The 26,154-nt window shown below is 38.1% G+C and overlaps 2 protein-coding genes across 3 annotated transcripts in view; one reads left to right on the top strand and one right to left on the bottom strand.

The window, feature by feature from the left end:
* Arp8 (Actin-related protein 8) overlaps positions 1–25,693 on the bottom strand; it is a 30,426-nt gene extending 4,733 nt beyond the window's left edge. Inside the window, exons 1-8 of the mRNA XM_071659755.1 lie at positions 25,570–25,693; positions 23,426–23,593; positions 22,275–22,487; positions 21,130–21,303; positions 20,380–20,490; positions 1,144–1,260; positions 745–894; positions 217–438 (exon numbers count right to left, since the gene is read on the bottom strand). Coding sequence (XP_071515856.1) covers positions 217–438; positions 745–894; positions 1,144–1,260; positions 20,380–20,490; positions 21,130–21,303; positions 22,275–22,487; positions 23,426–23,593; positions 25,570–25,590 — 1,176 coding nt within the window. The 5' untranslated portion in view covers positions 25,591–25,693. The remainder of the gene's footprint in view (positions 1–216; positions 439–744; positions 895–1,143; positions 1,261–20,379; positions 20,491–21,129; positions 21,304–22,274; positions 22,488–23,425; positions 23,594–25,569) is intronic.
* LOC139747422 (uncharacterized) lies at positions 6,828–17,744 on the top strand. Of its 2 annotated transcripts, none has more exons than XM_071659756.1 (8): positions 6,828–6,985; positions 7,092–7,471; positions 12,175–12,280; positions 13,344–13,465; positions 13,644–14,254; positions 15,949–16,159; positions 16,811–16,937; positions 17,444–17,744. In XM_071659756.1, the coding sequence occupies exons 2-8, from the start codon at positions 7,387–7,389 to the stop codon at positions 17,595–17,597; spliced, it is 1,416 nt and encodes a 471-aa protein (XP_071515857.1). In that variant the 5' UTR covers positions 6,828–6,985; positions 7,092–7,386; the 3' UTR covers positions 17,598–17,744. The 2 variants fall into 2 exon arrangements, with proteins under 2 accessions (XP_071515857.1, XP_071515858.1); XM_071659757.1 differs by having other exon boundaries at positions 6,854–6,985; positions 7,241–7,471.
* Positions 25,694–26,154: the final 461 nt, after the last annotated feature.

Genomic DNA, 26,154 nt, shown 5'->3' with positions numbered 1-26,154 from the left:
TTTTAAAAGCTGATGATGCAGGGGTGATTTCCAACCCTTTGCTCCCACCCTCTTTAGTCACCATCTACAAGACACAGGATATACACTACTGGTATGCTTTCTCCCCATATTTAAGGATAAAACATTAAATAGGAGCAATATATAATGGCATTCATTGCTAAGTATCACACAATATGTATTCTGGTTTTTAAAGCAAAAGTTTAACGAGAAACTCACACTTGTTTCCCTGAGGTAATTCTCGTCAAATGGGTCATCTGGGTCTCCTGGGTTTGGCTTCTGTGTGAGGGTAACCTTGGGGCCTGTAATCTTCAGCAGGTCAGGATAGAAGAGACTAAGGGCAGCTACAATAAGTTCATCCCCCATCTGGATGGTGTAGGTGCAGGGTATCTCACCAGGTGTGTGTACACTGAAGGTCTTTTCCTGAGCACCACACTCATTCTGAGGTTTGTATTAAATATAAGTAGAAAATGGTTCCAAACAGCTGAGAGCATTTTTAGTACAACATTATATATTTCTAAAATATGTTCATATGTCTGTACTTTTCAGTCTTCCATCATACTATCCTATAACATGGGGATTTTTTTATGTCATTAAACTCTTGTTTCAGGTTTAGAAACTAATTTTTGCATGTGTAAGAGTGAGTTGTTTGAAATAAACATGGGAATGCATTTAGGCTGACTGATGTCATCTTGGTTATCCACTGTTTATAGGGATGGATGCATTATTTACCCTCACACTTCTTACCAGATTTACATGGCAGAACTCATGTTTAAGTTTGCTGAGTAACATGGCATCAAGTTTCTTGCTGAGATTCACTTGGTGAGGGAAGCCACACTTTTTCAAGAGCCAGTAAAATACCTGAGTAACATCGCCACCACCATAGTCTAAGCGCAGCTGTAAAAATCAAAATATATGTAAGAACAAGCCAAGGGTGAATAAGTTATAAGTGATTACATAAGTCCTTTGTGGAGTTTACAATGTTATATGTGAGATAAGCCAACACTGGAAATTGCTAACAAGAAAGTGGAATACAGTATATTATTATAAATTGGTAATGCAGTGGTCAGTAAAAGACTTCAGTATGGTTTACAACAAAGATGAGAGGTGCGGTCCAAATGACAAATGAAATAGTCCAGGAGTTACCCTTGTGGCTGGGTGAGAGATGGCATCCTCTACACATGACACAGACGTTTTCTGGTCACCAACGTCCACAACACAAGCGTAACCAAGACCCGCTCCAAAGGTCGCTGCCACGTGATCCTGTAGTGGAAAAAAGGAGATATAACAGTGGGCTTATTTCCTTATCTTTATATTACACGATACGTTTACCTGTGTTTTATCCCAGTTGATATGTTTCCCTGGTTTCGTAATGATGTATGTATTCTGTGTAACTCGCTAGTAAGACCACAGCTTTATCATATAATCATGCAAGTCGCCAATTTATTAAAAGTACCACGACAAAGCAGAATGTCCAGAATGAAGGCAATAAATTTGATACCAGAGTTACGAGAAAATACTAAAAAATCGAGAGGTTACAATACTAAAAAAAATTTGTTTTTATTCTCCAGATAATTGAGAATGACCAGAAACGAACTAGAAAGGCAACAGTTTCACTTTATCATTTGGAAAACGTTTTACATAAACCTGTGAAAACTGTATTGGTATAAGCTGCCTGTTGATACCATAACTTCTTAAACGCCCTCGCTCTGGAAGAGATTGAATGACCGTTTCTAGTCGGTAGTTACCATTTAGACAAATTAAGGTCAGGAATTTCATCAGCCGATGACTCCTTTTTGGCCTCAAGATGTTTAATACCACAGTAATCCATATGTCATCCTCCTGTAATATGCTCTACTTAACCAAATATATTTATATATCAACTGACATATATTTCTCTCATGTGTCTCCCCTGATGATGTGATTATTACACGAAAGTGCACTTGGGAACTAGGGTGTTTCATATTCCCCGTGGACTTTTCCCATGGCACCACAATGCCACGAAAAGTCTTATTTTTTCATAGTTATCTTTCTCTCATGTTTGATGATAATGGTGCTGTTCTCTCAAACTTCTTGATGTGTCGTATAGTTATCTTACTCTCATGTTTGATGATAATGGTGTTGTCCTCTCAAACTTCTTGATGATGTGACGTATAGTTTTCTTACTCTCATGTCTGATGATAATGGTGCTGTTCTCTCAAACTTCTAGATGATGTGTCGTAAGGCAACAAACAACGCTGACGGACAAAGTAAACATTCATGATTTATTGCCACAACTGTTTACTTACTATGGAGATCGCAGCTATACACAATGAAGCCAACACGTTAGCAGTGCCATCAATTTCAACCAGCGGCTTTAAGGTAGGTTTTACCGGTTTTGTCGTACGCTGTATATATATATATATATATATATATATATATATATATATATATATATATATATATATATTGCTTTGTCGCTGTCTCCCGCGTTAGCGAGGTAGCGCAAGGAAACAGACGAAAGAATGGCCCAACCCACCCACATACACATGTATATACATACACGTCCACACACACAAATATACATACCTATACATCTCAACGTATACATGTATATACACACAGACATATACATATATACACGTGTACATAATTCATACTGTCTGCCTTTATTTATTCCCATCGCCACCTCGCCTCACATGGGGTTGTGTAATTCCATGCCAGGTGATTAGATCAGTACTTTCCAAATCCATTTCTTTCCTATTTCTCATTCTAGAACCTCCTCACAAGTTCCGTTCCCCAGCGGTGTTTAAAATCTCACCACTTAACATAAGACTTGGTACTCCTTGAATTAGTCTAGGAAATCCCGTAATAAACAAACAGCTATATCCGTCCCTAATAGAAGCTTCTGAGTAGACATCTCCTACGAATCTTCAAAGGATCAACCTGTGTAGAACACTGATTAGGTGAGGAAATAATCCATACCAGTACGATAACACATCAGTGGTAAACTTTAGTGCCTCTAAAATCATGTTCCTTTCAATTCCTTTCTGCAATAACCCTTATTTCCTTTTTTTTTTTTTTTAATAAAATTCCACCATTCAACACTGTAAACATATCTGACGCCACAGGAACATCTAACTTGGAAACTCCCGTATCACTGGTTAAGTTTGCCTTTAAGATACTTCTCTTTTGAACTTTTGAACAGTAACTCCGATTGCACAATAGATTGGTCGTACTACTACTTGAGGAGGCTCAAGTTTAAGTCTTGCTTGATACGTTTAGTCTCAAGCAATTTGATTTGATCAAACTCCACCAATCTGAGACTAAACCTTCGACCTACAATGTTTGTATTCTTTCCCTCTTTTGTTGATATTACTCTGATTTCTGCTTCCGAAAACTGGCACCTTGTTTGCCTGAGTCATTTGCTAAACAGCAAGTCATCAAGTCACAAGACTATCTTGGTCGTTCGGTGGGCCGTTGTGTGATTTGGTTCATTACATGGCAAAGTTTTGGAACATTTTTTTTTTCTCTTGCCTTTTCTAACGTCTATGACCTACCCCTTTTTAAGAATCAGGTTTTAAACTTGCTCGAGAAGTCTTAGATTATGTTATTCTTTCCTCCTGACTTTATAGAATTGTTTTTGTTTCAACGAATGCCTAGACTCCATGAGGCCTATGATCTGTGAGTGGCATCAAGCACACGAGAGAGGAAAAACAGTGAAACAACGAATATGATTTGTATTCAGAGTTCATTCATTATAACGGTAGGAACATACGGCTGCCGACTAGGATGGTGTGCACAGTTTAGTGGTAACAATAGGAGATATAGACGCCCGTTACGCATCACATTCCCCAACCCCTATTCGTCGTTACGCAACTATTTCCCCCCCATGCTCCCATCCCTATTGCACTAGTTCGCTGGATCCAGGTCGTGTCTGTTTCGCCTGTGGCACGACGCGACACCCGTTCACTATTTGTTTACACAATCTATCAAAGCTAAAACATTCTTGTGCGAAGCGTATTATATAACGGCCGCCATCGACATAACCCTACGAAAGAATTACGACCCATACATTAGAGAAAAGAAGGGATGGATCATCGATTGAATCCATGCTATCTGAGATTGATGCTAGCAAGTGTCAGGGAGTATCTGGTGTGACTGGATGATACGTCTGGATGATACGTCAAACACCCGACGGAAGTGTGCAATAAGACCTCTCCTTTGTACTTATCATGGGAAAGACAGATAGCAAGAACGACTTCAGTTCATAGCAGGTAAACCATTTCTCTGTCTCGTTTTCAAAGGTATACATGGGAAGGTATGTATAAAACTACTCTACGGTACATGACCAGTGAAAGGTTGTGAAGCACAGATTGCGACATGGAGGAAGGAAGGAACGGTAGTGACAGGCATTTCGCACGGAGGGGTGTTGACGACTCCCAGACGGACGGGTGACACCCATTATTTTCTCTTTGCCCGGCCGACCTCGCTTTGGCATCTGTGTCCTTAGCAGTTACGTTTTTCGGGGGAAAAATAATTTGTACTGCCCTACGCAAAGCATCATTGTGCAAGCCATAGTGGCGACTTAGCTGGACTATGATAATTTTTAAGAGAGGCGAGCACTATATACAATACAGTATACATTGTAAGGGGACGCTGTGTCCAGTTGTCAATAAGGGTGACCGTATGACTTGGCTGCAGGCGTATACAACGTGCGATTCCTCAGTGTGTGCGTACCAAGGATAGGACAGGTAAATAAATCTGTAGATAAAACAAAAAAATAGGGGGGTGAGGATGTTTACGAGACAACGAAAGAAAAAGAGTGACAGATGCCAGACAAGTCAGGACAAGCCGGAAACAGCTAGACAGATAGGCTAGATAATGGACGACTGTTATCAGACAGAAATGATAACAATTGGATAGGCGCATAGAAATGGTGTCAGAGCTCCAGTCGTGCCTTAGATTTTAGGAAGATAAAACCATCAAGGACGAAGCTACAATCAAGATAATATACTTTCAACCATCACTTTTTTTTTCAAGAGTGTTTTGGGATGAACTAAGGTCATTAGCAATGGGGTGATTTATCGTGCAAGATTCGTTTTAGTAAGATCATTTATCAGATACTTAAGGTAATGAAATGTTTCTGTCTGACAACTTAGTTCCCAATTGATCTCAAAAACCGCTCTGTAACACTGGTTTGAGTCTAACAGAGTAAGAACAGCGGTGAGTAAATCAGCGCAACTTTCTGGAAATTGAATACCACTGTTTCTGAGCGCAAACTTCTAACTGTGAACAATTTCACAACATATCGCTCAACTTCCTCTGTAGACAAAACAACATCCCACCACGACTAGGCTCCAAGCGGAGCCAGCATTGCAGGCACCCATCCCTCAAGCCTTGTTGCTACTCAGTATAAACTTTCACTTTCACCGGGGTTGCGGAAGAAATGGGGAGTGTGAGGGAGTGGCTACCGGGATCGTCTCGAGGAACGTGACACCAGATGCAGTAATGGTTATGGTTTATTTTTTTTTTGTCGCCAGCCAGACTGGGCGGCGCAACTGACCAGACTCGCTTAAATTTTTTTGGCCTGCCACGGGTAAATCACTTCCCTGAATCATTTTTTTTTCCTAAAATAATTTTTGAACGTTAGCTTCAATATGCATTTTCCTGTTTCTTTTCTCTTAACTTTGTTAAACAAGAACAGTTAAGTGTTCCTTATTGATTTGGTTTTACTGATTACCAATAGAACAACAATTCAGATGCGAGATCATGTGTTCCTGTGAGCTGACTCACAGATGCTATCTATGTATTAGACAAAGGTACACAGCACGCACTTTCACCCTGGCCGTGTACACATTTCACCTTAGTACTGCACTCGTGCGCGCGCATTGCTGATAACCACGTGAGAAACTTAATCAGCCGAGTGCACTTTCGAGTATAATCACATCTTGACGATGTAATTATACACTTGGCTTATCTTGTTTATATATTCTCGTGGTTATGAGAAAGAACCACATCACGCCTATCATTGTGATCTATTGCAATATATATATATATATATATATATATATATATATATATATATATATATATATATATATATATATATATATATATATCAGGAGAGGGGAGATAAAGGTAGATACATGACTATATACAATTGAGTCAAATCAGATTCCATAGCAAGAGGGATCATGAGGCTTGGCATGAGAAGTGTACGGGAGAACATAGGAAACGTCTTCAGCAACCCCGTAGCAGACTAGTGCTCACTTGGAATAACCTGAATTAGTAAATGCAAGTGGTTTTAAGAAACTGAAGAACCTGTGTGACAGAAATGCAAGAAGTAGTATAGCCCTCCTACCTATATTTTCAAAAATCAGTAGGTTTTCACAATCATAAACACGTGTTAACATGCACCATACACAATGGACGTAAACACACACACACACACACACACAAATAAAAACAAATATACGTGTATTACATACACATAAACATATGCATGGAGTTCGTTGGCAAAGTGCTGCCGATCAGGCCATACTCTTAATTGTAAATCTCATTTAAACCACGTGACAATTCCTTATCAGCAGCAGTGCTAGAAACAGTAGAATTACCATTACCAAATGTTGTAAACTGGTTTACACTGGTACCAACAAGAGCAACAACTCTGACAGCATCAGCAACTGTACGGATGGGTCTCAGTTACACATGACATTAAAAATCTCAGCAGCAGTGTTTCACTGAAAGACCAACGACCACGGCTTCAGAACACAGAAAAGCATTAACACTATGTGAACTGGCATCACAAGCTGGGCGACATACGCAGCAGCGGCAGAGGCGGTGTCAACTAGTCCAGGGCCAACTGTACTACACACGGGCCTCCATCACTCGCCCTCAACAGACGCTACCCGCACTTCGTCCTGCTCACTATCTCCCGCTCCGGACTCAAAAATATTAGAGTAGTCATCACCCACGTCTTTCGGCTGCGTCCTCCCCTCGGTCAAAGGTAAGCACTGATCCCATGACTATAGCTATACATCTCACCCCCAATAAGGACCAGAACAGTTGGATATCCCATTCCGTAACCAAATTAGTGTTATTACCATTTACAGTTGTAATACCCAGCATCCAAGCCAAGAGGACCTTGTTCCCTAAGAACTGAAGGCGCCACACCCCCAACTACATCCCCTCTAGCCAAGGAAAGAACTCTGCAGCGAAACCAAGAGGCCCAAAGTAAAGCAGCACCATCCTCTTTCTCCAGCCATGGGATCAAAAATCTAGACTAAGGCTGAGGAACAACTGCTTCACGATCTAGAAGAGAGACGGCAAGCACTCCAGATCAAAGCCGAACAAACATCCGTCCGACACAGCTAGGGGGACGGAATTCCCGAACACATCCCAACTATAATGCTCTCTATAGTACTGCTACTAGGGACATTGGGTCTAGCAGAGAGTGCGGCGATTGGAATCACCGACAAGCTGCAGCAAGCTGGTGAGTAGTCCTTTTTTTTTTGTAAGTACTTCCCCGAGAACTGTACCTTTGGGTTGTTTTACGTCAGTAAAGCAGATATCGATTGTGTAATCCACAAGTTAAAAATTAAGTAGAGGAATAACATTTGATGCAGCAAGATTACAAAGGGGATAAATAGGAAAGATTCCAAAGATGCAGGGTTTCGGTTGCGAGAAAGAAATTTGGCAACGCTCATCGGGTTAGGACAGAGTGGACTCAAAAGTACAGAGCAAAGAAGCGGCAAACCATCACTGAAAGAGTGTGTGTTTTCACTGCCTCACTGAACTGGAGCCATGCCTCCTTTTTTATAGTTCAATTTCAGGTTTATATCCCCAACATTTACATGATCTGACGTAGATTACATGTGTACTGCAAAGGAAGCTTTTCGGATAATGTGCGAAGATGTGTAAACAATGCTTCGTCCTTCTTCCGGGGGTAGTATCAAGAGCAAACGAGCAAGAGCCTCATGCAGGTTTTTCACTCCCAAAAATTCGTAAATACTTTCCTTTGTCTTTTTCTCTTTCCGTTTCATACTTCTCTCCAAATTTCAATTAAGGTCCGGCCTTGATATGGACTTTAGTCCGTGACTGGAGCCTTCAACATGTAGAAAAAAAAAAGTTGCACAGCCACTCGCTAGCAGTCATGCTTAATGTACTGAAACCAAACCTGTCATCCATAGCAAGACCATCCCCAAACACACATACACACAGTATGCCCCTATTCCTCATATAGTTTATCAATCTTATATTGAGGCTATGATGCCTCAAAGCCTCCTTTTCCAACCTTCCATCTCCGTGGTCTAGTTCTACCCTTTCCTCCCTCATCCATATGTCTGAACCCTTTCAGGACACCCTGATCAGCTCTTTCATCAAGATTCACTTACTGCCAGTCTTTCCCTTTCACTGTCATTTATTATTCAATCGACGTGTCCTCAGGCATTTCATCAAGGCTCGTTCACCCATGTACTTTCTTTTGCATTCATGGCTTATAACAACACATCCATACAATAGTATTGTGACTACTTCATCAAATTTACTCATCTTCGGCCAGCTAAACGTGTGATCATCTCCTTCCACACACTCCTTAATGTGCCCAGGGACCTAGACTCGTCTGCCACCGTATGGCTCACTTCCAGAGCCACTGTTCCATCCTCTACGATGTCCATTCCGTTACCTGAAGCACTCCACACTTCCAAGTTTTCCTTATTCAGACTTACACTCAAACTATCCTGTCTAATCTCCCTGCTGCACCCCATAATCTTATTTTTGTTCTCATTCATTCTCAACTTTTCCCTTATAACTCTTCCAAGCTCTGCCACCAGCTTCTGGAGGTATTCCCCGGAGTTTGTCCACCAGATCTGTCATCTGCAAAATACCATGACCCACTCCTCACTCAAAGACCCATGTATTCACGTTCCTGATCACACCATCCATACACAGATTAAACATCCACGGTAATATCATGTACAGTTGACACAAACCCACCATCACCGGAACCAGTTACCCTCCCCCTTTCCAACATAAACACACACCTTATTCTCAGGATAAAGACTCAACCTTTAATAACTTTCCATGCACCTCATAAATTCGCAACACCTTTCACAAGGCTTCTGTGTCGACCCTACCATATGCTTTCAGCAAATCCGAATGAAGAACAGAAAGAAAACAAATGAAATTGACCGTGAAACAAAAATATCCGTCAATGAGTGCAACATTGTAAGAGTAAAGGAAAGGGTGGCATTTTCGCATCCGCTGTTGCATAAGCCGGAATCATTGAGAAGCTGCATTTCATTGTAGCTTCTCGGAGTTTGAAAATATATAAGATAAATACATGCTGTTCATGACATGTTACCTTTTTTTAATCGAACTGCAACATAGAAAATGTAATCACAAATGCTCTCGAACGTGGAAAAGGTATCCCAAGACCTCAAAACCATTTATATGGAATGTAATTTGGCCTTTAAAATGTATCTATAAACTTAATACTATGAATATAAAATTATATATTTTGTATTTACATATAAAAAGCTCATCAATTTACAATAACTAGTCTCAAAATACTTTTGAACTGCGTTGGTTGAATGCTACTTGACAGGTTATCGTAAAGTAGCAGAAGATCGCGCATCATTGTGATTACTACTATATATATATATATATATATATATATATATATATATATATATATATATATATATATATTATCCCTAAGATAAGGGAGAAAGAATTCTACCTCCCACGTGTTCCCTGCGTGTCTAAGGATACTAGAAGGGGAGGGAGCGGGAACTAGAAATCCTCCCCTCGATTTTACTTTTCCAAAAGAAGGAACAGATAAGGGAGCACTTTTTTCCTTTCCAAAAGAAGGAACAGAGTAGGGAGCCAGGTGAGGATTTTCCCTCTAAGGCTCAGTCCTCAATTCTTAACGCGAGAAATACTTATATAAATGGGCCCACTTGTCACCCTCCCATGTTGAAGCGTACATTGTGCGCTTGAAGCTTTCCTCCACCTACCCAACTACTATTTGTTTATCACCCAGACTGTTGCAGACAGACATTATCAGTTTACACTTGGACGAGAGAAAAAAAAATGCGTTATCAGCGAGGTAAATCACTTTTCAAAAGTTCTGGGAGAAAAAAATTATAATTACATGGTGTAGGATCTTTATTTCCAGATCACTTTCCAGATCATTTCCTGATTATGAATGAGATGTCTGGACACACGAACATTTATGAAGTTGATTTATGATGTAATATCAAAATTTTTCAAATAGTTAATCACGTGAGGAATGCAACGATATCACTAATAAACCTTTGTAAATAATAAATAATACTTCTGTATAACACTTGAAAAACTTCACTTGATATGTTCACTTGGGCTACAATCAACCAGTGGTCATTACCTGTGTTATCACTTATCAGGTGTACCTTCAGGCCACGACCGAACCTTTACTACTTTGGACTCAGCCACAGATGAATCGTTCCAGAGGTCGAACTGCAAACTTCCTAAGCTGTCCACGTTCCATCTATGACCTTCATCTAACCCACCTCAAACGCAAATGGTATATCCCCACGACCTTAAACCAACCCATCCCACATGGAATTGGTGTTACCCCACGACCTTAAACTACTCCATCCCACATGGAATTGGTTACCCCACGACCTTTAACCCATCTCAAATGGAACTGGTGTTACCAAATGACCTTTAAATAACCCATCCCACGTGGAACTGGTGTTACCAAGCGACCTTCAAATAACCCTCCACACATGGAACTGGTGTTACCAAACGACCCTCATCAGAAACTTTCTCACAATGAATTTATATTACCCCACGACCCTCAGCTAAACCTTCTCACATGGAACTGGTTTATCCCATGACCTTCAGCTAACTCTCCTCACATGGAACTGAGTTACCCCACGACCTTTAACTAACCCTTCTCACAGGAAATAGAACAAGTAGTAGTTGTCACTTTGCCAAAGATCGGTATATCAGTTACCTTGTGGGACATGGGGAGAGATGATGAGTGGGTTTCGGAGGGTGTAACTAATGCCTTTAGCATCAAAAAATACATCATTCTTTGCACTGATTCATTTTCAACTTACTCCTCATATCCATATTCTGTTTACACACACACACACACACAAACCGAAATTTAGAAGTGGGAGACTAGATTGGAGGTGGAAAGATGAAGTGAAAAAGACTTTGAGTGATCTGGGCCTGAACATGTAGGAGGGTGAAAGGCGTGCAAGGAATAGAGTGAATTGGAACGATGTGGTATACCGGGGTCGACGTGCTGTCAATGGATTGAACCAGGGCATGTAAAGCGTCTGGGGAAACCATGGTAAGTTTTGTGGAGCCTGGATGTGGAAAGGGAGCTGTGGTTTTGGTGCATTATACATGACAGCTAGAGACTGAGTGTGAATGAATGTGGCCTTTGTTGTCTTTTCCTAGCGCTACCTTGCACGCATGCGGGGGAGGGGGTTGTTATTCCATTTGTGGCGAGGTGGCAACAGGAATGAATAAGGGCAGACGGTATGAATTATGTACATGAGTATATATGTATATGTCTGTGTGTGTATATATATGTATACGTTGAGATGTATTGGTATGTATATGTGCGTGTGTGGACGTGTATATATATATACATGTGTATGTGGGTGGGTTGGGCCATTCTTTCATCTGTTTTCTTGCGCTACCTCGCTAACGTGGGAGACAGTGACAAAGTATAATATAATAAATTAATAAAAAGGTATGTAACTTGTATGTATTTAAACCATTGTATGAATGGAAATAGCACGAAACTAAAAGATATAAAAGAGAGAATTTGTAATCATTCTTGATAATCATTTCTGCTTTCTTTGACAATTCTCCATTACCATTTAATTCAAACTTGATTCCTGCATTACTACTTTTTCAAAGCAAAGCTTTTGATATGCACTTCTCTGTTTCCAACCAGCTATACATGAAAATATGATCCAGTATTGATGGTATCTCATTGTCCCCTCCCTTTGAGGATTCCTGTGTTAGAACTGTATCATTAACTTTCATAAACACATTCTAATGTTAATATCTTATAATCTTATCATTAGAACATGGTTCTGCATAATCTGGCCAATTACATGCCTTTAGAAGTAAAAGGAGTCCCACATATAAATGATTGGATAGAAAAACATTTTCCTACTCTGCCCTTAGAGCGAGAGAAAGCAGCTAAACAGTGGGCACCAGTTGTGTGGCTTCATCCTGACGAGAATTTCTTCCCAAGTTCTGTAAATGACTTTCTACAGCATGTTAAACCAAGGTAAGAGAGGGATTTGTTACACCAGTCTCACCCATATGCTATTCTTATTAAATGTAAACAAAAATATCGTAAATATTTTGGAAGTAACCATGGGTAAAAATCATGATAGTCATTGTAACTTTAAAAAAAATCCTTTCCAACTACTACTTGTTTCAGTGGGGCTGGTTCTTCTGGAAACACTTTGGAGGGGAAAAATATCAATGAAGTGTGTTTGGTATACTTTGGTGCTCCAGCTCTTTTTCCCTAAACTGCTCTGTAGTTCATTCAGTGTTTCACATGTCATTGCTATTGTACTCCTTAATATGACTAGCAACTTCTTATGAGGATGGCAACTTACAAAATGATAGTGCCATCTCCTAGGTGAGTATTAGGAGTCTCTTGAGTGAGGATAGCAACTATCCACAAAATGATGGTGTGATAGTCTCACAAGAGTGGAAGGCAGCCTCTCAGATGAAGGTAGAAACCTTGCTAAGAGGATGAGAACATAGGTGATGGTGGAAATATTCCAAGTGCAGATTTGTAGCTTTCCAAATTTAGGTGCCAACCTGTGTATGAGTAAATAGGTGAGGTTGGCAGCCTCCCAACTAAGGCTGACAATTTCTCAGATATAGCTGGCTATAGTCTAGGTGTCTGGAGGCTACCCTTATGAAGCTAGTAACTTCCAAATTGAACAGGGCAGCCTCTGCTGTGAGAGTACGAGCTTCCTAAGTTAGGATGACAGCCTCACTGTTTAGTGTGGTGGCTTTCCTGGTGAGGATTGTAATCTTCCTGAGATGCTTGGCAACTTCCTCAGCATGTATGGATTTCTCATGTTAAAGAGGCAACTATGTGAATAAGGGTGCAATACTTTCCAGGTAAGGGAGGCAATTTCTGGGTAAGCATGGCGACTTCTCAGAAGATAGTAACTTGTTATGCAAGGATGATGACTTCCCGGTACAAACTAACAATATATATAAACTCGAATTTGATTGCCCTAATGCAGAGATAACAAATACATCAGTTTAAATGATTTACAAACAACCATTTATATTTCAAATAAAAATACATTTTCTCTATTCTCCAGCAAAGCAGCCAACAACAGGTCTTGGAACACTGTAGATGGAGATGAGTCAGCTACCTTAATGTCATCACTTCCAGTAGGAAAGCCAAGTCGAAGATCCTTTCTTCTTGCTTCACACGACTTTGGTGAGATATGATCAAGAGCATGTTCTTATTATCATATCTCCTGGGGATTAGCATTCTTTATGCTGTTGTGGATATGAGTATCCAATATTTACATGCTAATATTTACATGCTAATAATGATGAAGTCTGTTTCCAAAATGAGAAATTTACATGCTAATAATGATACATTTTTCTTCCAGGATGTTCCAATTGCCCTTTACCTAAATTTCTTTTTGGTAAGAAACCTGATGGACATGATTCTCCTTCAGTCTATGCCATCATCCATTCCTGCTCAATGCAACCCACCAGGAGAGAAAGCAGAAGCACTTATGGCTTAGACTTTGAGCACTATGACTTTCCGAGTAATAATGGCAAAAATAAAAATCCATTACCCTTACAAAGAGAAAGACAAAGGGGCCATCAAACAACAAAACACATGAGTACAGCCCCAACTAAAATATTAGGGGTCTCACACTTCGAAACTTCATCAGGTCCTTTCAAACAAAACAATGTCACTTCTCTTAATCAACAATCCTCACACATCCAAAATGCTGCTGAACTGTACCATAGTAATAAAAAACGCCACACAACAAATGCTTCTGTAGATGAAGCAGAGCCTTATCAACAACACTTTACCATAACCTACTGGACGTTTTATCCCTACAACAGGGGCAAAAGCATATGCTCAACCAATTTGGGATACTTCATGGGACGTGTCTTTAAACCAAGAGTAAATGGCATTTGTCATGGAGAAGAAGTGACCTTTGGGGACCATGTAGGAGACTGGGAGCATGTTTCAATACAGTTTAAGGTAATTAAGCTTTTAATATTTCCTACTTTCCTGTGTTTACCTACTTATGAAATCTTCCATAAGGTGTATCCATCTTTTTCATATTCTTATTTGCTTCTCACATTGCCAAGCAATGGTAAGAAATATACTAAAGGTTATTCCAGCATGAAGATTTCCCCAACTAGAATATGCAGAGCAGTACAATGTTTGCATTGTCATATGTATTTGTGCATGTCCACACATATTTTGATATAAGACTAATGTTCTTACTGGTGCCCTCTTATTTTCCCAATGGCACGAAAATATAAATGCAAAAGAATACAAACAGCAACTGGCTCACTGTGACCTTTTTTTTAAGTCTGTTTGTGATAGTGGAAAAGCTCAGAGACATGGTGATTACTGTGATAAAAGCAGGAAGGCAAACAGATAACTTAATGAGAAATATTCATCAGAAATATTCATCAACTTTTTTAAGTGTCTAAGGAGGAACAAATAATGCTTGTCATGGACTTGAAGCAAATAATATGTGTCAAGTTCATTCTTAAACATTTCCATGATGTTAATACCACCTTATTCAAAGTAGAAAATTTTTCCGGGGATTGTTCCTCTGTTGGTTTGAGATTTAGTTTTGTAAGAGAGTATTCTTTTACTCACCTTGACTCTGTAGCCCTGACAATGACTTAATATGCATTCAACAGCTTGGAGCTTCTGAGTTAATTTTTCCATCATTGCCTTTTATTATTGTTGTGCGTATGTGAATTACTAAAACAGTATGTTAGATAAATGAGAATCACAAGAATCATTTGCCAGGTTCACCCATAAGGTTCTTGTAGCTCACTGTATGTGAACATTCCAAGACTCATGCCAACCACAGGGGTACTCATCCTAGACTCTCCAAAACTCATGCTTGCCTCCAAATAATCATCTCAGATATCCAAAACACATGGTAGCCCCAGAGCACTCATCCTTAACTGTATATGACACACAAACAGACCAAAACTCATGCTTGAGTCAATAATTTTCTCAAATTGTTTCAGCCAATATGATGCCGTATCATATTTTATTTCATTTTATGCTGCATTGATAATCTACTGTGTAATACAAGAATAAAAATGAAGTACTTATATTCACTATTTTTTTTTTTTTTTTTTTTAGATATTTCCTAAAATCTTGGTGCATCTTATATGCTGGGAAGTAAATCTAATATGATCATGTTGCAATTATGTTTCTCAGAGAGTTGTATCAGTGCACTTGTTATGCAAGTTTAGAAGGAGTTAATGCCTGGGGCTATTGTGAGTAGATTCTCTCCAAGTGTATGTGAGGAGATTCTCTCCAATTAAATACAGATATGATAAAAGCTCCCATTATTACTGAATCATATTCATTGTCATTATCAATATCTGGTAACCTGTAGTGTCTATGTGATGGGCTTGTAAACTAATCCTATCATTATTTTGTAATGAAGTGTATCTGTAAGTCCCACAAAACTGGAAATTAATGGTTCTTTTCTTGTAGAGCATTCACACAATTCCCAATGTGGTTATATGTCAGATACTTTGCATTACATTTCACCTTTAAAACTAATTGCCCATTTCTCTCTTTCCTGCTTTCATGTTCAGCAGATTTTCTCATTAAGCATCTATTGTCTTTTCTTATGTGCCATTTATTCTACTGAACCATGTACTGTCTCAGACATTGCTACTATATCATTCCAGGGCAGCACACCAATACAGATGTACGTATCAACCCACACCTTTGGAGCCTACTACACTTATGATGCTTATCGTCATGAGTTCCTTTATGCTAGGGAAGACGTCAGAAAGGGCATCCCAATGTCACCCAATTATCCAAAGACTGTACAGCTTACAGAGTCTCACCCAGTCCTTTATGCTGCACAAGGATCACATGGCCTTTGGGGGTCTCCTGGTAAATTTTTCCAACACTTATATTTTCATAATTTCTGGTGCATAATGCATCTACCCCTTTTTCCTTTAATTCCATATATTTTCATAAAAAAATATTTGATACATCAATCTCACCGATGAAATTCAAAAAAGGTATTGGAAGACTCCCTCATTTTAGCACCCATTTTGCTTCACATCCTGTAAAGATTGATAGCATTGTGAAAAAGTCAGAAAGGTTACTGAAGAGCTTTTGATGCAAGAGTTGCCAGCAGAGCATTGGTATTCAGTCTGAACACATTACAATGCAGTTAAGTTTAGCATCCAAGTTTTAAATTAGATCTGTAACTAATTATTAGTCTTGATCATTTTTTCTTTCTTTCAAACTATTCGCCATTTCCTGCATTAGCAAGGTAGCGTTAAGAACAGAGGACTGGGCCTCTGAGGGAATATCCTCACCTGGCCTCGTTCTCTGTTCCTTCTTTTGGAAAATTTAACTTTATGTTTGCATTTCATGTTCATTTGCTTAAGAGTCTGCATTTAAGATTATGCTCAAATTAATGTTTCATTGTGGACACATTTCTGGTTTTCATAAAGAGTATATTATTCCTACAATCTATTAGAACAAACTGATTTTGCAATCTAGCTGTGAACTTAAAATCTATATTTATCTCAGGTATCCATCAGTTCAGCAATTTACCATTACTTCAAGATAAAACAGGCAAGGGAACTGCATGGAAGACATGGCTCAATATGGACCTCATACACTTAAAAGATTCACTGGCAATGGCAAGGCCACACAGGTAATATATAAAAATCAAGTTGAAAGTGTTCATGATTTGGTTTCAAATGCTATGGTCAACTAACATGTTTAGCACAATACAATAGAATTCAAAGGTCATTTTATACTGGTCGTAAGAAATCTGTCTGTATTAAATATGTATTTAAGAAGTGGCACTAGAGTTCATCAGTTATGGAGACTCTTTTGCCTTGGTCACCCACTTGAATGAGTTCCCAAAGGCAACGGACACCAGAGATATACGTGTCTAGGATTGAAAGGGTTATGCTATATAAAAAATTTACATAGTGAGCTACATCACTGTTACTGGTGTTGTGCTTTGCCTCATACAGATCCTGAAATTATCTATTATATCATAATTATCTATTATATCATAAAACAACTTACTTTGCAGACACTATTCAAATATCTAAAGCATTAGTCAATAAATAAGCACTACAAAAAATTTCTTTTAACACAAACACTAAAAATGTTTAATCTATTACAGTAACTATTCAAATATCTTCACAGGCACTGGCTGTTGTATGAAGGATACTGGGGCAACCCAAGTACAAGGTGCCACATATTCATGGCTGGATTCTGTGAACTTGCCAAAGGACCAACAGGTATACCACGAAAACGAGTCAACTTCCCATGTCAAAATATTACCGTTACCAATCCATAGTTAAAACTAACTACAGATACCCATAAAGTGAAGAATTAATGATTCATGGATCAAAGATCACAGTAAGAATGCAGTAATCTAAATCACAACACCGTTAGAATTACTTTTTACAAATTAGATTATAAGAATACATAATTCTAACGGTAATGATGAATTTTCATTGCATGGAATATTCTTTTGTATAATACAGGCATAATGAAGTTGATGTTCAACTGATGAACTGTTGCCACTTCATACAAAGCAAACTTATCCCTCTAAGCATAAAAAAACAGTAACATACAGATGAATGTCTCAAATCCAGCATTCTAAAAACTGGCAACCTCCAATTTTTTGCACTTGCATGGGTAATTAATGGTGCTCAGTAAATTCCCCAGCATTTACTCTTCGAGGTAATCACCTGTTACTACCTTAGTCGACATTGTACATTTAAGTACAGTAAATAACTAAAGTTTTAATTCCTATTAAACATGTATTGAGAAAATACAACTCCACAGGTTGAATTATTATCTACAAGTATTCGACTCACAACAAAGTCCCTGAAGTGCTCAGTGAAATGCTTGTGTTTGCAAAAGGTGCAGCTCTGTTGTCAAGATGCTGCCTAAACACCTTTGAGGAGCGAGAACATTGGTGGCTGTTTTGAACATATGATCACATCAGCTGCATTCATTATTTCAGTATTTTGCCCTTACAGCGTTATACAAAATACAGTAATGAGTGTAATGGCTCAAACAGATTGCACATTTCCTTACAATTCTAAAAATGAAAATTTCACAAAAGTTAAGGATGGGTTCACCAGTGGATACCCAGTGTGGCTGTTTTTTTCAGTTGCCTATGACAAAAACAAATGACATAAAAAGTCTTAAAAGTTCTGTGCTGATAGTGATGTGAAAAAGAGCACTGCTCAGCGTAAGACAATGCATGGAGCAACCTCACCTGAGCTAGATGCCATTCCAACAATATATAAGTACTGTAATCACCTACTGCTATGTTGCCTTATATAGGATCAGAAACAAGGAAGAGTTTTTGGTAAATACAGTAAATAATTACTGTTGTAGCGTTGGTTAATACTTGTATATCCTTATATACGGGAGATGAAAATTATAGGTTGTTATAATGTAACGGGAGTCCTGAACTCATGAACATTCAATCTACAATCACATGCACCACTTACAAACAAGCTCCAAAATATAATAGTTAATACCTAATCCAAGATATAAACAAAAACCCATACTTACAAACTGCAGAATTACTTAAATGTGCATGTTTTTATTAAATTTTGCTTAATATGTTTTATTAATTATATTCACTTCAGAACATATTACATTATTACAGGCAGGTATAGGTGTTTACTCGAATTTTATGCAACTTGTTATTTTTTATATTCTGACCTATGAACCATTCAACTCATGTACAGGGTCCAAGAATGAAACCTATTCATATTTCGGGGACTCTCAGTATTTAATCTTATATCAGGTCCATCTGGCATAAAAGATATTCAAAATCTCTTAAATTCCAAAGTCCAACAGTTATTTGGCCATATAGTTGCCAGTCTTGAGACATTGTATCATGCATGAAAATCATTAAAACAATCTGGCATTCATTTAACACAAAAATTAGAAAACTTTAACAGTGTAGTAAGAAAATGCTGGTTTTGAAGATGAAAAATAATTACCAAAGGCAAAGTCCCATGAGAATCTGAGAGAGCACTGACTCGATAGTGGAATAAAAAGTGTATATTCATCAGGATTCAACCTCTTAAATCATTAAAATGTGTGAGGCCAGCAAGTATTCATTCATAGGACTTGATGACCTTACAGAAACTATAAATGCTACATACAAATCCTTCTGTTTCTTGATTCTTCAAAGCAGATATCTGATCCAAACACCCTCTACCACTCCTAAAACCAAACTGTTCTTAGTTTGATGCTCTGTGCATGCCACCACCTTTTGAATTGCCAATCTTCCACACAACTTACCTAATACACTCAACAGACTGATGCAATTCAAACACTTATCTTTGTTCCCCTTGCCTTTATACAGTGGCACTATACAGGCATTTTGCCAGTCCTTAGGCACACACACACACACCATCCAGAGCCAAGCCCTACATATTGCTTATAAATTTATCTTGGCCACTTCATATGCCATGGTTTAGGGCAGAGTCAGCACACTGTCCCCATGAGATGAGGCTGTGTTTAACACAAGCTCTGCATAGTTAAAGTGAAGTACATGTACATAACTCGATGAAATGAGCCTTTTACAAGTACACATTTACCAGAGGTATGGTGCAGCATGCTGAAGTTGTACAAAATAAAGCAGTAACTATGATCAATAGAACTCTAAGTTAATAAAAATCAATCTGTAATGAAAGTAATTGTGCTGAACACTGCCATATCTGAAGCAGATTAAACAATCAAAAGAAAAGCAGCAACTGCTCTGTTTCAACATTATAATCATTTAATTCAAGAAAGGGATATAAATGTCATTTAACCTTATTCATGCATACTACATCTTATCTGCTTTCTCTCTTTAACGTAAAATCACACCATTTTTAATCAATTTTAATTTTTTCATTTATAAATATAATTGACTTAGGATCTGTTTGGCAACACCCAATCTTTAGTTCAGACTCAAAAAAGTATCATACATCCAAGATTACAATTCAGCAAAGAATTGCTACTGTTGGCACTACACAACACACTGCAAATAGAGATATGACAAGATGAAGGCATAAAAAGTAAAAGTTCATCACACTGGATATAAAGATTGTAAATACACTTACCTGTAGTACAAAACAGCCACCAAACCCAAGGCCATTCAACAGCAAGTTGGTCAACTTTTTTACATGGTCTCGGTTGTATATGTCTGGGATTATCAACACAGCCCGGTAAAACTGAAAGAAATATCCTTGATGAGAATACAAATTGTTCAGTATTACTCATTCTACATTTATTGTCGGGGTACTTAATATCAGCATCATATCTATTCACTGTATCTCTTGTATCAACCCTAGAAACAAGTCCCATCTTTAGTAGGAATATCCAGCTTAGCATATCCATCCTCATTTGCTTCATCTGAAGGGTAATTTCTCAGTTTTTACTTATTGCATTTGATCTCCTCAGACATAAACTCACCTGGTGCAGTAATTCCTATCACAAATTTTCTGCAGTTTAAAAATCTCAAGAACAACAAACCTTTTCCCATTATTCACTCTTGCATTTCTTTAAGTAATACATCCTCTTCTTTAAATATATTTCAAAGGCTTGAATGATATTTGCCATCATACTGCTCTAAGCCTATGCCTTGCTTGAATATGAATGAGAGGATTTTAGCACTTTTTACAATAAATCCTTTCATATCTGCAAATTTACAAATTCAGTTCATTTTACACCAAAACAACGCACTTTCATTGAATTGTACACTCAAATTCCTTCCTACTCATTTAACTTATTCTATTGCATAAGATGAACTTACTCTTTTCCTTTTATTCAGCCTATCTCATAAGGATAACACAAATACACAGATGGCACACCTTCAGATCTTTGAGTGGAACATTGAGAACTGTTGAAATACAGTGGCCCCATATAGTCTCCAAATCAGCTAAAACAGCACTAACTGAGCCACCTAAGCCACTATGAATGTTCAGGTCTCCTCGTACAAAGGGAAAATGGATGTTGTATTCTAAACTTGGGTGTAGAGACAGGATCTGAAAGAAAGCAAGATTTTTTCTTCATTTAAGGGTATCCACATCTGTTGTATATACAGAAAATTCAGTTTATATTTACCTTAGTAATTATACCATAAACATTTCAACACAAATACCTCGAATCTTAATCCCTCAGTATGACAATCCTGACATAATCATAAACAATGTAACAGTGCTAATTAAAAGTGTCTTACTGTTGGGTGTTTGGAGTGAGGTGGTGTAAGAAGAAAGTCATAGTGAATGGTTTGATGAAAAGAGGAATTGGTGAAATCCTTGCATTATGTGAAGTGTCATAGTGGCAGGGATCACAGATCAGTTTTATAAGAAAGGGAATGAAGTACTGTCGATTGACTGCTTAGGATTTTAATTGTATATATGGCCCATGGTGAGGTGCCTGAAAGCTTGCAGTCTGCCTATACAGTGTTATAAGTCTGTTAAGTCATTTGGGAGAGTGGTACACAGAGCATCAGACTGGGAAGGAGCAATGTGCTTTAAGGAGTGGGAGAGGATGATTATATCTGGTGTTTACTTTGAAGATGTACAAGAAATAATTAGAAAAAAAAAAAGGGACCTGTATATAGCAATCATGAATCTGGAAAATCATATGACGGTTGACAGAGATGCACTTTGGAAGACACTAAAAACATAGGATGTGGGAGGAATGCTACACAATTTAGTAAGGAATTTTTATCAGGAGGCCATCACAAGGGCAAAATACTTAAATTACCAAGGGAAAGCATGGAACACAACTACCTTGGATCCAAAAAAACAAATAATGGAATGAGGCAAAATATGGATGTCTGGACAATAGCAGCACTTTCATAACATAGTAGTGTAACATTCTACGAACACCAAAGTGTGGAAAACTAACATCTCATACCATCAAAGTGTTTTAAAGATGCTTAAAACAAAATATTTATACTGTAATTCTCATCTTATAAATGCACTACCAAGTTAAGGAAGTTCTTTACCTCATCACCAACTATGTAATCCTTGTCTTTGTACACCCACACTGGTGATGGTTCTGCATCTTCATCTTGCATTGGTTGAATGCGTTTATTGTAAACTGCAATTTGCTGAGGTGGTGTAGCAAAGCGCCTGGATCCATCAGACATCAGAGATGACTGAAGGATATGACTCACTTTCAGACGGCACTCTTCCAACTCTTGTATAGCATCTCCATCCTGAAAAACCAAAGATAAAAGAACAGAAATATATATTACAATAAACCCTTTGATCCTGAAAATTGTTTATAAAGGACAGCAGACATGGACACATATCAATATCTCCACTTATATAAAATGTATGGGCCAAGATATACAAATTCCATGAAAATAGCAATCATTTGACCTTGAAATCCATGCCTGAAGTGACCACGATTCATGTTGACAGAGTCTATAGCAGAAGTTATTTCTGAGATACAAATTCCATAAGACTGGCATTCACTTCACCTTGACCATGAATACTTCTCACATATTCCCTGCGTGTCATAGAAGACGCTAAAAAGAGAGGGAGCAGGGGCCTGGAAATCCTCCCCTCCCATTTTTTAATTTTCCAAAAGAGGGAACAGAGAAGGGAGCCAAATGAGGATATTCCCTCAAAGGCTCAGTCCTCTGTTCTTAACACTACCTTGCTAAAGCGGGAAATGGTGAATATTTATGAAAAATTATATATATATATATATATATATATATATATATCTTTCATACTATTCGCCATTTCCCGCGTTAGCAAGGTAGCGTTAAGAACAGAGGACTGGGCCTCTGAGGGAATATCCTCACCTGGCCTCGTTCTCTGTTCCTTCTTTTGGAAAAAAAAATATATATATATATATATATTTCATACATACTCACCATTTCCTGCATTAGCGAGGTAGCGTCAAGAGCAGAGGACTGAGCCTTAGATGAAAGAATATTGCAAGATGTCACAGTGGTATGCATGATCTATTATATGCAAAAAACCACAGGAAAATGTGTTTCCTCATCATTAGCATCAAATACCTTCTAGGAGACTACAAATGGAACAAATTTCTGAAACAAGAGCCACATATGTATCTGATGATAATACTTACCACATCCATTACATTTCCTACTACAGCAATAATACACATAAACATACTCACCAACTTGGCTTGAGGAACTAAAAATGGATCACTGTAAGTTGGCACGCCGCTTCGTCTCTTGCGAGCAATGGCATGCAGAATAGTATGAGGAACAGAGTCTGAGGGACGGCCTATACGCAGATATCGTGACCCAGGATGAAGTATGATGCTAGCCTGAGCTTCCAAATGCTGAAAGATAAGTATATCAGAATGTAGCACCTAAGGGTCTAAGGTAGATGGAGTGGAATACCTTGCACTATAAATCTGTACCGCCCTAGAAATTTTTGAAGCCCCTTCAGATGTTAAGTTGAACCCTGCTGGAAGGCTGTCGAAGAAGAACTGAGGACTATCTTCAATGTTTTTGTGTTTTCCCTCAAAATAGGGCTATACGTATCTTTTCTATGACTGTTTGGCACACATCTGCAGGTAAACTGGAGCCCTATATATAAGCAGCCTGTGAGTAATATGTACAGGTGGAAAACATCTACAAATGCTGTGTATGGGTAATATCTGCAATGAGAACGAGGCCTCCACATAAACAGTGTGAGTTATGTCTGAAGGTGGATTGGGACCCCTACATATATTCACTTAATGTGGGTAATATGTGCTGTCTACAGGAGGAATAAGGGCCCTCATATGCAGTGTCAATAATGTATTTTGTCTACAGGTGGAAGGGGTCCTCCACATGCAATGTCTACTAGTGGATTGGGCCCCACTGCACACAGTAATAATCACTCATCACTGTTACATAAGCAGTGTTGCTAAGCTATATCAATTACATGTCACTACTACTAACTTGTATTAGAGATGCTTGAAAGCAGTAAAACAAGAACGTTGTAAAGCATATTATTCAATAATTGCTATATTACATAATTACTTGATAAATCAATAAAAATGCAATTCATGGTAAATTATATATGCCTTGGGGGTCCAATAATATAGCCATAAACTTTATTTATCAATGTAATTAATACTTCAAATATGCACATATGAAAATTAATAACAGACAAGGGGCCCAACTAGGCTGCTTTTCAACCCAAGTTTCTGAGCAGAAACTTTTTATAAATACAAGAGTCTCAGCATCCTGTAATGACCCCTCTCAACCAAGTACATTTCACTAGCCCTACTTTAAGGTAATTTACATTGGAATTGTGAAAAAATTATCCTTACACACAAAGTAATAGAATGCTTACCATAAACTGATACATCTGATCATTATCATTAAAGAATATTACCAAGTATAACTAAACAGCTTTAATTTCTTGAAATGTTAGTAAATGAACCAATGCATTTAGGCATTCTTGTAAAACAAAAAAGGTTTACTTTCCTTACTGTATGTGGAAAATAAGCAACTGATTTTACCCTTTATACATAATGAACATATGTTCAAGCAAAGGATATATGTAGCATGATAATTAACATGATAAGGTAGATCCCCTTTAATTTATTTACATTATTCATGTCAGTTAAACATGTTCCTTTAATTTTTTACTTTAATTTTTGGGTGTGGTACAATAATTTGAGGTCAAGATTATCTCGTGCTAAGTTTTCAGCTATCATTTGTGTGCACAATAACAGAACTGAAATTATATTTCTCAAAAGAATTTTTCTTAGGCGAGTTGAGGTCCAAAATAAAACTCTTCCAAGAAAATATTTGTCAGATGCTAAAAAAAAGAAATGCAACGCTAAATGCATAATTTCAGTGGCTTTAAACAGTGATTAACAAAAACTACTCATGGCAAACACTAGAAATGAAGTTTAAAGATCTGATAGTAAATAACAGAATGTGAATTAACATACATGTGAACACTACAGATTAATGAATGAACTTTCTGTTCGCATAACTCATGATTTTTTATTCATTACTTTTTAATGGACTCTACTGAATCAGTGTTAGCAGCACCGAGTACAGTTACCTTACTGAAAAATGTGTCAAGATAGCACTTCAAACCATTTTACACCCTAATCAGCATTCAAACTCTCCCTTAACCTTACGTTGATAGGTCATAGTGATTATCGGCCCGGATTGCTGCCTTTCGCATTGTCCTGAGGGCCGACTCTTTCTTTGGCTGTCGGTTGCACATGTCACATACTGCTGCCGTTTAACTGCAAGATAACCACCACCCACATGATTTCAAAAAATTCGTTAAAATGCAAAGAATTACCTCAGAAAATGGTTCTGGCATCTTTCTGTGCCACGACTCGCTCTGGTGTCAAGCAAGTATTGTGTTCCATCCTCTTTCCTGTTGACACGGCAGCGCACATTTGTCGGGAGAACAACTCAACTATTGCCTAAACATTTCGGATGCACAAAATTATCAGCAAAAGGTAAAGTCGACAGTGCATTTTATTCCGTAATAATGAAATCCATTTGAATATTTTTCTCATTTCCATATATCAGAAAAGGTTTACCGTTTTTAGGACCATTTTCCCATTAACTATATAGTAACAGAATCATTCAATTGATAGTAAATGTAACCCCTTGGTTAGTTCTAAGGATCGGTCAGTAGATAATGGGCCTAGAGAAATGCACAGAATATTTAAGAGGCAGTGGCAAGGGTACGAGAGGGATGGAAAAAAGGGTATTCCCCTACCAGCCGCGATCCACCTTGACTATAATTTTAAATTTTACTATAAGGTTCTTGTTCACAGAAACATTATTACGAATTCTAGAATCACAATGAAAAACAATGGTAAGAAAGAATATTGTCGAGTAAAATGCACCTATAGGCCATGGACGAGGACTGTGG

Source organism: Panulirus ornatus, chromosome 68, assembly GCF_036320965.1.
Source record: "Panulirus ornatus isolate Po-2019 chromosome 68, ASM3632096v1, whole genome shotgun sequence".
In the NCBI taxonomy this organism is placed as follows: domain Eukaryota; kingdom Metazoa; phylum Arthropoda; class Malacostraca; order Decapoda; family Palinuridae; genus Panulirus; species Panulirus ornatus.
Note: the sequence above shows the minus strand (reverse complement) of the source record. Positions and strands in the feature narration are given on the sequence as shown.

Coding starts and splice junctions, on each gene's coding strand:
- LOC139747422 (XM_071659756.1), top strand. CDS start 7,387: ATGCTCTCTATAGTACTGCTACTAGGGACATTGGGTCTAGCAGAGAGT. Junction 12,281..13,343: donor CTACAGCATGTTAAACCAAG/GTAAGAGAGGGA, acceptor TCTATTCTCCAG/CAAAGCAGCCAACAACAGGT. Junction 14,255..15,948: donor ATGTTTCAATACAGTTTAAG/GTAATTAAGCTT, acceptor ATATCATTCCAG/GGCAGCACACCAATACAGAT.